This window comes from Chlorocebus sabaeus, chromosome 12, assembly GCF_047675955.1.
Source record: "Chlorocebus sabaeus isolate Y175 chromosome 12, mChlSab1.0.hap1, whole genome shotgun sequence".
NCBI lineage: Eukaryota > Metazoa > Chordata > Mammalia > Primates > Cercopithecidae > Chlorocebus > Chlorocebus sabaeus.
The window spans coordinates 35001040-35014767 of record NC_132915.1 but is presented as its reverse complement, the minus strand read 5'-3'; the positions used below and the strand labels follow the sequence as shown (position 1 = coordinate 35014767).

At 36.7% G+C, this 13728-nt stretch overlaps 1 protein-coding gene across 6 annotated transcripts in view; it reads right to left on the bottom strand.

Annotated features, from left to right (window-relative positions):
• RIC1 (RIC1 homolog, RAB6A GEF complex partner 1) overlaps nucleotides 1-13728 on the bottom strand; it is a 153744-nt gene that overhangs the window by 30804 nt on the left and 109212 nt on the right. For 5 of the 6 annotated variants that reach the window (XM_007969325.3, XM_007969326.3, XM_073021564.1 and 2 more), the window contains 4 exons: nucleotides 11432-11523; nucleotides 6460-6548; nucleotides 2018-2162; nucleotides 1442-1490 (listed from right to left, as the gene is read on the bottom strand). In XM_007969325.3, coding sequence (XP_007967516.3) covers nucleotides 1442-1490; nucleotides 2018-2162; nucleotides 6460-6548; nucleotides 11432-11523 — 375 coding nt within the window. The remainder of the gene's footprint in view (nucleotides 1-1441; nucleotides 1491-2017; nucleotides 2163-6459; nucleotides 6549-11431; nucleotides 11524-13728) is intronic. The other variant, XM_073021563.1, reaches the window with a different exon arrangement.

Below are 13728 nucleotides of genomic sequence, written 5' to 3'. Positions count from 1 at the left end.
TGCATAAGTTTTAACTAAAATGCTTAGACTCTTAGTTTGTGGCTGAAATATCAACTTAGTGAGACAGACAACACTGGTTGTTGCATGCCATTCAGAAGGCTGACTGGCATTTATAAAAATGTGTGGCTAAAAACTTATTTTAAACTATGGAGGTGGGCAAAGACATCAGAAGGGGTCCTCGGTGGTGAAAGGTTGGGAACCATTATTTTAGGCAACCATGGTGGTTTTAATTCTACAAGAAACTCAAGATCAGAAAAATGTCTTCCTCTGTGGAGCAAGAGAGAAGAGAAGCGACAAGCCTCATAGTCACTAATTTAAAAAGGATGGTATGCAGAGGGGCTACAGCAAGAAAAACTTGTTATGTAAAGACAGGGGTTATATCTCTTTGTTTTCTACAGAAACTCTAGGTAAAAAATAAAAATACAAGTTGAGCCTCGCTAATCCAAAAATCTGAAATGCTCCAATAGCTGAAACTTTTTGAGGGCTGATATGACACCACAGTAAAAAAATTCCACATCTGACTTCATGTGATGAGCTACAGTCAAAATTTTGTTTTATGCACAAAATTATTAAAAATATATTACATTACCTTCACTCTATGTGCATAAGGTATATATAAAACATAAGTAAATTCTGTGTTCAGACTTGAGTCCCATCCCCAAAATGTATTTGCAAATATTCCAAAATCCAAAAAGTTCCAAAATTTGAAACACTTCTGGTTCCAAGCACTTTGGTTAAGGGATATTCAACCTGTATTGTTTACAACAGTGACTACAATTCTCTTTACATACATCTATGTAAAGTTTTAAAAATATGCTCAATGCACTGTATACATATATATAGATACAGATATCCTCAAGTAATGCACAAGTGCATATCCTCCAGGAAAAATACCCAATGAGCATTTTACCTCATGTTAAAAGCAAGCAGGCCATGAGAAGACACATACAAAAAAGGCCTCATCTGAACAGTCATTATCATCATAGAGATGATAGGGGTTTGCTGGCCACATCTAAACAAAACACAAATACTGAAAACCAGGCAGCCTTCCAATTAAAAAAAAAGACAACTTTCATCAAGCAAGAACTGTATAAAGAAGAGTCTGCTGAGACCGAAATAGTTTTGTGATTTTGTCAGATCAACATGAGTGAAAAAAGGGCCAGCCTGGGCAACATGGCAAGACCCCATCTCTACTAAAAATCAAAAAAATTAACCAGGTGTGGATAGTGGCGTGCCTGTAGTCTCAGCTACTTGGAAGCTTGAGGCAGGAGGATCGCTTAGAGAGGCTGCAGTGAGCTATGATCTGCCATTGCTCTCCAGCCTGGGTGACAGCACAAGACCCTGTCTCAAAAAATTAGATAAATAAAAATGACCGAAAAAAGGGAAGAAAAATCCAAGTTTTTTTTTAATACCATGCCAATTTTTTATAGAAAGTACTTACCATAGAGTTGATCTTAAGGGGATCTTTTTTGGTGCCATCAGACCTATAACTGAAACAGAACAGAAACCAAATATAATACAGCCTTCCAATTACACATAATGCACATAAAATTTAGTGTGTTTTTTAAAAAAATCAGACAGAGTTTGCTCCTTCAAAATAGAAATACATAATAATGCATGAAATACAAAACTGTGGGTTAATACACCTAGGTGTATATATCTCTCAGCCACATTTTCCGAGGTCAAAGTGACTTCTTGCCAGAGTCATGCAGCTTTTAAAGGTGTGGTCATTTCATCAGAACTGAACCTCATGTCTGATTCTGCTTTGTGTCTAACATGCTGTCATATATACAATAGGGGTTCAAAAAAAAAATACATTTTTATGGAATGAGATGTAATTTTTTAAAAAAATGAGTGTTCAGAGAATCAATATATTCTGAACAGATTATGAACTTTGCAAATTGTTTTAAGGTAAGAGTCAAGGCAAAAAGGGAAGTTCTGATATAAGGTTTTGGTATGCATGCATTGTGAGAAATAATGGAGTTATTTTATCTAAAAATTGTCTTTTTTGACTTACGCAAAATCTCCTCCAAGTGTACAAATCAGCTGTGCTCCAAACACACTCCATAAAGAAAGGCCTCCATATTCCCAGGTCACTATTACAACACTATTGTCAGGAGACCATCTCATCAATTTGACAGCTCCTGTTTTATTCCAAATGTCTGTTAGGAAATAGTGAGAAGAGTTAAAAATAAATAGTTGCTTCAGAAATACTTTTTTTTTTTTCTACATAGTCTATATTTTCAAATCTAAATGAGCAGAAAGGCAAGACTGCTTCAAAAAATAAATCCTGCTCATTTAGGACTACTTAAAATTAGTAAGGCCATTAGTTTTGTCCTGATCTAAGCAGAACAAACTCAGTGCACAGGTGATTTGTAAGAAGTGAAAACTGTTTCTAGCTACTATTAACTTGATTAACTTACAACTGTGTAATCTTAAAAGTCTTTGGTTTTGTATAAATCAATTTCTGTAAAACAGGGATAAGGTTACAGTAAAAGCTGTCTTTAGGAAAAAACATATGTAGACCTTAAAAAAGGCTACACAGTAAGGATGATTAAAAAAAATAAGGAGCAAATTTCTATTTTTGGAAGTACAGCAAATGACACCCTGAATGACTTCCACACTGAAAAAACTAAGATGTTGAATAGAATACTTAAATCCTCAAAACAACCAAAAATACTGAGACAAAGTGCTTGTTCCCTGAATTTTTCTGCCAAACCCTGGAGACCTTGATTTCTACCTCTGATGACTCATAGCATGTTAGGAACAGGAGATAAAGCTCAGAGCTTGCCTAAGGCAGGTAATCTTACAAAAGATACCCATGTAAAGCTGGGACTACAATGGACTAGATCCGTGGTATAAGAAAGAATGAGAAAAAAGCCTCTGCCATATAGGAAAAGAATCAGCAAGGAACACTTTCATGTTTCATCAGTGGAACTCTATGGAAAATAACACTCCCTTGATAATCTGAAGCCACAAACCCTCACTCTGATTTGTAATTTGTACAATGTAATGTGGTTCACACAGAGAATACAATGCAAAGGGTTAGAGATTGATGTAGTGCTCCCAAGTGACCAGCAGGAGCAAAGACATTTAAATCCTCTCTGGAAAAACTCAAATGTTATCCAGTTTTCAAAGTGTTACACACACACAAAAAAACGCTTCAAGGAAAACAATCAGCTCTCAGTCAAAAATCCTAAAATACATACACAAATGAGCAAGAACCCAAAGGATCAAGACATGGCAGAAACAGACTCAGAAAGGCTTCAGATTTTGGGATTAACAGACACAGAATGTAAAATAACTGCTTTTCATAGCCAGTGAAATAAAGGAGAAGACTCAAACAAGGAACAGGATGCATACAGATTGGAAAAAGAGCTAAATAAGCCTTTAAATAATAAAAAATACAATAACTGAAATTAACTTGATGGACAGATCAAACAACATATTAGGCATAACTGGAAAGGATCAGCAAACCCAGATGGAGAAAAAATTTCTAGAATGCAATCTAGAGAAACAAAATTAAAAAAATTTTAAAGTCAGGTTAAGAAACATGGAAAAAAGTATCACATATATCTGAGTTCCAGAAAAAGAGATTAGGGGAGAGGCAATATTTAGAAAGATTGGTTGAGAATTTTCCAGAAGTAGTTCAAAGACATAAATCTTCATCCAGCAAGCCTGAGTCTCAAGCAGGACTTGAAAAACAAACAAAATTCTTCACCTTCCACATCACAGTGAAACTGCAGAAAGCCAAAAACAAAAACAAGATCTGAAAGGTAGCTATAAAGACCAATCTCTTGAAAAGAGAAGACAACTTGACAGATGACCTCCCAATAGCTGCAGTGGAAATCTAATGACACTAGAGCAAATTCTTCAATGTATAAAAAAAAAATAACTGCCAATCCAAGACAGCATACCAAGTTAAACTATAATTAAATCACATGGGGCAAAATAAGTACATTTCAGACTCCGCCAAAGTAGAGTTTACCTTCAAAAAACTTCATAAAATAAATTCCAAAGGATATATGAGAGGTTTTTCAGGCAGAAAATGGTCTCAAGAAGAAGGTATGAGTTGGTAAAAGATATGGTGGGCAAAAATACTGGTATAAATGTGGGTAACACTAAGTCAACATGAATAGTTAAATATCCTAATTGTGATAGTTAACACTGAGTGTCAACTTCACTGAATTGAAGGATACAAAGTATCAATCCTGGGTGTGTCTGTGAGGGTGTTGCCAAAGGAGATTAACATTTGAGTCCGTGGGCTGGGAACGGCGGACCCACCCTCAATCGGGGTAGGCACAATCTAATAAGCTGCCAGTGTGGCTAGAATATAAGCAGGCAGAAAAATGTGAAAATAGAGACTGGCCTAGCCCCCAGTCTACATATTTCTCGTGTGCTGGATGCTTCCTGCCCTCAAACATCAGACTCCAAGTTCTTCAGTTTTGGAACTCGGACTGGCTCTCCTTGCTCCTCAGCCTGCAGATGGACTACTGTGGGACCTTATTCATGTGAGTTAATACTTAATAAACTCCCCTTTATAAATATGTATGTATCTATTCTATTAGTTCTGTCCCTCTAGAGAACCCTTACTAATACAGATATTGGTACCAGGAGTGGTTCTAGAGGAACAGAATATTAAGGATTGAGTTCCTTCACTGGTTTTGGGGTTTCTGGAATTGGCTGCCTAATATCATTAGACCCCAAAATGCTAAGGACTCTATTTGTAATAGTATGGAGAACACTGACAGTCCTTGACATGAACTGTTCAGAGAATTATGCAAAATAAATGCATTTGGCACTTCTGATTCATTGCTTGTGAGAGTCAAGGAGTTTAGTGACTCTATACATAACACCTTTGACCATATGTGAAGAACCAAGGAACATAATGAAGCTAGTTGGTTGCTCCTAAGTTCAGTGAACAAAGTGATGAAAGAAAATGAATTCAGGGATTCTATCTCCCAGAAGCAGACACTGAGCCTCAAATCTGCTAAGATTGCCCTGAGAGAGAGTCTTATCTCCTATAGAGAAAGAGCTAAAATTGTGGAAACACAGAGACAAGCTCTTATCATTTGAGTGGCTGACCTGCAACGAAAGGTGCATACACCTGCATCACCAGGTGTCTACTGTTAAAATGAGGGCATTGACTGGAAAAGAATGGGACTCTGCAACTTGGAAAACGGATGTGTGGGAGGACCCTGATGAAGCCACATTCACTGAGTTTGTAAACTCTGGTGAACCTTTTTTTGCCAGAAGAAACAGCTTTCCCCATCCCCAATAGTGGCAACATCCCCTCCTGGACCCATGCTGCCATTAGCCCTTCCACATTTGTCTGAGGAGATAAACCCTGTGCTGCCTGAGGCAACAGTGATGCCCTCCCCTGAGGCAGTTGCCAGGCAAGATGTTGATTCTCCTCAGGAGCCACCCCCAACACCTCTGTTTGCTTCTAGACCTATAAATAAAGTCCTGGCGGGCCTCTAGAGGTGAGGTTGAGACTGTGACCCATGAGGAGGTGAACTATGGGAACTGCTCAAGTTTTCTAATTTATATAAACAGAAATCTGGAGAACAGGCATGGGAATGGATATTAAGGGTGTGGGATAATGATGGAAGGAAAATAGAGTGGATCAGGGTGAATTTATTGATTTGGGCCCACTAAGTAGGGACTATGCATTTAAAGCTGCAGCTCGGGGAGTTAAAAGGTTCTAATAGTTTATTTGCTCGATTAGCTGAAACATGGATTAAAAGATGGCCCACTGTGAGTGAGCTGGAAATGGCTGATCTCCCTTGGTTTAATGTAGAGGAAGGGATCCAAAGGCTTAGGAAGATTCAGAAGGTGGAGTGGATTAATCACTTTAGACCTCCTCATCCCAGCTGGGAGGGTCCAAAAGATATACCCTTGACTGATGCCTTGCAAAACAGATTTGTAAGTGCAGCACCTGCATCTTTGAAGAACCCTATAATTGCACTTCTCTGTATGTCAGATCTAACAGTGGGAACTTCAGTCACTCAACTACAAAATTTAAATACAGTGGGAATAACTGCATCCCAAGGCAGCAGGGGCAAGTGGCACTCAATTATCAAAGGCAAGGTGGGCGTAGCTACTATAATGGACAGCAGAGGCAAAGCGACAATCAAAATAGTCTGACTTGTGTAGAACTCGGCACTGGCTAGTTAATCACGGTGTTCCTGGAAGTGAAATTGATAGGAAACCTATTGCATTCCTACTTAATTTACACAAGCAGAAAACTTCTAGGTCGAATGGACAAAACACTAATTTGAATTATCAAAACAGAATCACGGCCCCTCAACTGATTTCCAGACTTGAGCCAGTTTACACACCCAGAGTCCCAATATTTGACCTATAGCATGACATGTATTGTTTAACTTAAAATCAGCATCTGCTACACATAGCATTACCAGTACATTAAAAATTTTTTTTTTTTTTTTAAAGACTCACCAGGATACTGTTTTGCTGTTAGCTCTAATTTATGAGATAGCAGCATGGCTCCAGTGCTGTTATCTATTGTATAGACCTGCACAGAACCACTGTGAAAACAACAACAAAAAACTTTTAGTGAAAAAAGACAAATACAAATAGAAAAAGCATAATAACTCTTATGTTCTGCTGGTGGGAGTGTAAACTAGAACAAAACCATTTTGTCAATAAGTTGCAGTCATCTCATAAATTTGAACAAAGGCATATTCTAATCTAGCAATTTCACTTCCAGATATATCGCAGAAATTATTGTCTAATGTTTACTAGAGATACATACAATGTCCATTGTACTACTGTGTATAATTTTTTAAAAAGGAAATAGCTGGCTGGGTGCGGTGGCTCATGCCTGTAATCCCAGCACTTTGGGAGGCTGAGGTGGGCAGATCACGAGGTCAGGAGATCAAGACCATCCTGGCTAACACGGTGAAACCCCGTCTCTATAAAAATACAAAAAATTAGCCAGGCGTCGTGGCGGGCGCCTATAGTCCCAGCTACTCGGGAGGCTGAGGCAGGAGAATGGCGTGAACCCGGGAGGAAGAGCTTGCAGTGAGCTGAGATCCGGCCACTGCACTCCAGCCTGGGCGACAGAGTGAGACTCGGTCTCAAAAAAACAAAACAAAACAAAACAAGGAAATAGCCTATCTAGCAATGTGAGGAAAAAAATGAACTTTTATTTGGCTGTAGTACATATGGTGTAGCAATATACTACTATACCATACAGCACTGAAAATGAATGAACTTTAGCCACATGGATAGCGGATACCGTTAACCCTTGAACAACATGGATCTGAACTGCACAGGCCCACTTATACATGTATTTTCTTCTGCCTCTGCCACCCCTGACATACCTCCTTTTCCTCAAGCCTACTCAACATGAACACAGTGAGAATGAAGACTTTTAGGATGATCCACTTCCACTTAATCAATAGTAAGTACATTATTTCTTCCTTATAATTTTCTTAATAATCTTTTCTCTAGCTTACTTTATTGTAAGAATACAATATATAATATTAGTATATATAACATGGAAAGTATGTGTTAATTGACTATATTGTCAGTAAGGTTTCAATAGTACATTATTAGTAGTTAAAAGTCTTTGGGGAGTCAAAAGTTACACGCAAATTTTCAAATATGTTGGGGGGTTGGTACCTCTAACCCCTGGGCTGTTCAACGGTCAACAGTATATACATTTAAGAGATAAAATATATATATACACACACACAAGTGTGTGTGTGTAAAAGCATAGCAAATATAAACATACATATTTGATATATATAGTAGATATATAGTATTAATAGTAAATATATTTGTGGTAAAAATACAGCGAAGAGTTCATGTATACAAATTTCAGATTAGTGATACTCTGGTGGAGAAAGGGGAGTATCGAAGAAGAGGGGTAAACAGGAGGCTTCATCAGCACTGGTGATGTGTTATTTCTTACGTTGGATGGTAATTTATAAAGATTTTAGTTTTAAAATATATATGCTTTTTTTGTGTATATGGTATATATATTTACTTAATTTAAAATATCTTTACAAGGGTCAAATTTATGAAGGGCCTGAAGCCAAAAGTAAAATCTCTATAATACTTCTAAGCTACATTTCAAAATGAACTACAATGATAATAGAAAAGTCTCATTTCTGCTTATGGTATATTCTCAGTTCAAAAATTTAATGCACATTCAGCATTTGAAAATGAGGCTCCTGCTTTACATTACTTATGCAACACTATATAGTGAGAAAGAGAAACAGATGTTCTTAAAGATACTTTTTAATCTAAGAATGCTTTTGCATATAATAAGATGACACTGGTTTATGACTGCCAGACTGTTTTTTTTTTTTTTTTGTGAAAGGAGAAATCAGACGGTTTCTTCACAGCAGCTTTGATCCATTTCCATCCAGGTCCTACCTCTTCTCAAGGATTAGAACTGGGATTAACTAAAAGACCTGCAGTAGTAGGCTCCTTAAAGTTGTCCCACAGCTTACTCTGTTTTTGTTTTCTTTTTTTTCTTTCTGTGTTCCATTCTGGATAATTTCTATGTTTTTCAAGTTCATTAATCCTCTCTTCTGCAATGTCTAATCTGTCGTTAGTTCCATACAGTGTATTTTTCATCTCAAACATAATGGTTTTTCACCTCTAGAAGTTTAATTTCAGTCCTTTTCTAATGTCTTCCATGTCTCAGTTTAATATTCAAGAGGGACTCTCTACAGCTCTCTGAAGTTCTCTCTTTGTGCCACCGGTTTGGTGTCTATAATTATGAACTCTAGCTGCCTTGGTTTTCCCAGATTCTCTGATTTCCATGTGCTTATCTCAACTCAGGACCTATCTCCTCAATCCTGTGCTGCAGCCTACAAACACTCAAAATAATAAAAACTAAGGGCAGTTACAGAGAGATAATTTTGTTTCTCATCTTTCAGAAATCACTATCCCTTGTTACCTTATGTTCGTGTTTTGAATTCAAAACAGCTCTTTCATATTTTTGTCCATTTTCTTGACTATATCAGGTGGGAGGGAAAATCTGATCTGTCATTCCATCATACCCAGAAGCTAAATATCTGAAAAAGATTTCTTTCCAGACTATCTACCCAAATAGATCATCTCCTGCTGAGAGACAGCACTAAGTGGGTAGCAGGTGTTTGTTTTTGCTTTGCATCTGACAACTGTCAACTGCTAACCCTGGGTTGCTGAGCTCTAAAATGTTAGTGAGGAGTCCATGTTTTAAATATAAGAAACAGGTGCTAAGTTACTACTTATAAAAGTCTGACAATCTTTTAGTTGTTCTATAGTGCTTGTATTCTTTAAACTACTTTTCCTTCCATTTCTCACCAGCTCAATGTAACAGAAAAATATATTTTCATTAAAAAGACAGGACTTACTAACTCCAAAGCAAATAAATCTCTGTAAGAGAGATATGGCTATTGTCACCATAAGTGATCAAATTCAGCATCATTAATACTGAGACAACTTGACATTATTACTAAATGATACTATAGGAAGTATATATCATCACCCATGACAAAATGTGTAACCAGAATCTAGTAATACCTTTAAATATTTAGGTAACAGGAAGGTTGTTCAAATACTGATCTGCTGCCAACTGGCATCCTAAAAGGAAGCTGGCTTCTTACACAACTCTAAGTACACCAGCTATCACCTAGTGTTCAAGGCAATTAAGTCCTGATAAGTGTTGGCAGATCTGGACTAGCAGACACTGGTTTGTTATGTCACACAGCTAGAATCACAAAACTTTAACCCTAACCCATGGGCATGGTAGAGGAGAGCTTGTAGTCTCCCAGCTGATGAAAACTGAGGTGGCTGAAAAGCTATAAGCCAAGAGTCTACCTTCATTATCCTGGGGAGGGCTAGTACTTACGAATCATGTAGCTTAGAAGCCCATAGCCTAGGGAGGAGTACTTCTTCTGGATTCTAACACCCAGCCTTGTGCTAGCCCCAAATGCAGGAAATGGAACTGCACACTTGCCACTGCTTCTGTCTCTGTGTATTTTCTCTAAATGCTTTTCCATGCCTGATGTGTGGGCTTTCTAATCACTTGAATGTATTGCTCAACAAGAACCAACTTCCAGGTTAGTCATGACAGGTGTCAGATAAACTAGTTAAATGCCATCATGAGGAAACAATGAGGCAAATCTAGGATGCAGGATATTCTATAAAGAATCAACTCAGACTCAAAAAAAGTCAATGCCATGAAAATAAGAAAAGTGGTATAAGGATTATTGTAGGTAAAAGGTAACTAAAGAGAATTAATAACCAAATATAATTAATGAATCTTGACTGATTCTGGTTGGAACAAAGGAGGCATAGAAAAAAACTGGGTTAATCTGCATATAAACTGGGTATTAGATCCTATTAGGGATTTATCATTAATGATCTCATGTGATAAGGATATTCCATTTATACAAGAGAATGTCTCCTTTTTTAGAAACCAAAAAATAAGGCAAATGTATGTCAACAGCAAGGTGGATAAATGCTATATTCAGACAATGGAACGTTATTTATAAACCAATTTAAAAAATGATTACAACTACTGGTAAATGACATGGATAAATCTCACAGTTTTGACCGGTTACTAAGTGAGTCAAGGAGGGAGTAAGAGTTGTCACTAGGAAGTAGCAGAGGCAGTTTGTGACTGTAGTCCAGCAATGTTCTATTTACTGATCCAGTTGTGAAGAGACAGGTATTTGTATTACATTAAACTATGAATATTTGGATTATGTACTACTTTGTATGTAAGTTTTTGTTTCAGAATGTGAAATAAAAAGGGTATTATAAACTTTATGCCAATAAGTGTGAATGTGTTTAAGAAAGAAACCAATTCCTGGAAAAATGCAACTTGCCAAAATCATGTAGGGAGAGATAAGTCTAAATCCTCTTAAATCTATTTTTAAAACTGGGCTGGGCCCGGTGGCTCACACCTGTAATCACAGCACTTTGGGAGGCCGAGGTGGATGGATCACGAGGTCAGGAGTTTGAGACCAGCCTGACCAACATAGTGAAACCCCGTTCTACTAAAAATACAAAAATTAGCCGGATGGGTGGCGCATGCCTGCAGTCCCAGCTACTCAGGACGCTAAGGCAGGAGAATCACTTGAACTCAGGAGGCAGAGGATGCAGTGAGCCAAGATCACGCCCTTGCATTCCAGTCTGGGCAACAGAGCGAGACTGTCTCTCTCTTTCTATATATATATTTATATATATCCAAACATATAATATATTTTGGATATATATATCCAAAATCTGCCCTTTACTTTTGTTTCAATCTAATAAAACACTTTTACATTTCATATTAAAGTTGACTGACAAATTATGATAGCATGATACAGTTTATAAGTGTGTTAGGAACATCTTATGTTTACAAAAAAACAGTATTTTTTGCAACAACTCTTAAAAATGCAAAAGTCTACATCAATTATACCTCACACAGCCAAATGCCATTAGTCGATACTTGTTATTTACTGCTACACACGTTCCATCAATAACATCTTGTGGCCAAACTCCATGAAGCTGCTATAATAAAGAAAAATAGTTAAGGCTTAAAAAATGTTTCTCCAAATTTACTGTAGTCAACATAATTCTCCTTCAATAAACACACAATTTCTAATGCTTTATTTGGTTTCATCTGCAGAGGAAAATATCCCATCAGGACTATTCCAATAGTCTCCCTTAAAATACTACCAAATAGTCTCCCTTAAAACCTCAAACTTCTCATGAATTGGTCTGATAAATACTCAGTCCAGTGCTAGTTAATCTATTTAAAAAACACTAAAATATGGAAATTCATCCCCAAACTCAAATAAAGATGACTTTCTTGTTAGAATATAAACACTTTGATAGCGGAAACAGCATCTAACTTGCTCACTATAATTATTCTCATCACCTAGCACATAGTATTTAACTTCTCAGTCAGTGAAAAGTAGTACATTCTGTTTGGTTTATTCTTTAGAAGCAAAATTGCTTACTATTCTCTACAATTCCCTTCTTTATAATGTAATGGTTAATAGCATGGTATCTGGAAGCCTGACAGCTCAGGACTACCTTCACTCCACAAAATGATTATTTGATCTTTTTAAGCTTCAGTTTTCTTATCTGTATTTACCTCTTAGGGTGTTTCAAAGATTAAATGAAGATACACATGTAAACTATTTAGGACAATGCCTACCATTCAACAAACATTCAATAAATAAATGACATTATTAGTAAGCATATATGCTATTTAATTCCTTATATAGAAAATACAGCTCAGTTGTTTGCTCTTATTTGTCAAATCACAGACATTCGATGACAAATTCCAAGGCAAATGTCATAATCATTAGTTCAGTTAGCACAAAAAGTGGCACACTATAATATAGCACTTTATTTTTGGATGATCCCAATAGTAAACACTAAAGATACAATATAATCACAACTATTTGAACTAGAATACTACAGATTTCATTTAATTCCACAATCAGCTATATAATCTACTATCTAAACATGGAATCTTTGCTTTAGTAGGAATTTTATTTATCTTTTAATTTTAATAATAAAACTGGACATTTTATGTCACAAATGGTAAAGACAGCAGTGAGCATTGGTTTTTTGAACTGCTGCTTAGATTGAAATTCAATCCTACAATAAGTATTTTCTAGGTGGTTACGATTCACTAGGCACTGCTCTAGGTGCTGAGGTTATACTAGCACACCAAAATCTTTACTTGTATCCTTGCTTTACATTTGAGTCAAGAGACAGACAAGTTAAAAAAGTATATTGTATATTAGAGGTTAAAAATACTATACGAAAAAAATTAAGCAATGGTGGTAAAGAGGGAGTACAGGGGAAGAGTGTAATATTCAACAGGTTTCCCTGTAAGGATGCCTTTTGAGGAAAGTCCTCAAAGAAATAAAGCAAGTGTAAAAGCTCTACTGTAGTAGCATTTCTGGCATGCTCAAAGACCAGCAAAGAGGCCTGTGTGGACAGAGTGAAGTGGATGGGTTGTGAAAAGAAAGTAGTATATGTGGTAAGAGATGTAACAGGAGGTCAGATTTTTAGGGCTTTGAAGGCCACCATAAGAATTTTGGCTGCTTCTTCAAGTTATACAGAAGAAGAATATTAATTTTTTTAACCTTTTCTGTCATGAATTATAATAAAGAATACATGAAAATGAAATGTACATCTCAATTAATATCACAAAGCAAACACTTGTGGAATTGCTACGCAGGCCAAGAATCATCAGTACCCAAAAGTCTCCTAATAGTGCCCTTCCCGATCACCGTATCCTCACACCCCTACAACAAAAAATATCCAGATTTACATGGTAATCACTTCCTTCTTTCTTTTAAATCATCATCACTTAAACATGCACCCATATATACTCTAATTTAGAACGGCCTACATTATTTGCCCTTTAATTTTTACCTAAAATGGAATCATAGCATGTATTCTTTTGTGTCTAGCTGCTTTTGCTTACTGTGTCTGTAAGATCTATCTGTGTTGTTGCATATAGCCTAGTTTGTTCATATTCATTGTAGGCTTAAATATTGGGCTTAGCTCACTGGGTCGCTTTGGCCTCCCTTAGTCTGGCCAGTTCTTTACTGTCTTGTTTGCTCTCCAAGGCCTTCAAGCATATTAAAAAATATATTTTTTCTCCAGCTCTTTTAGTCCTCAGGAGGTTCTGTTCTAATAATCTAGTCCTACTGAATGAGTCTCCACAGAGAACTAACATAATCATATTTT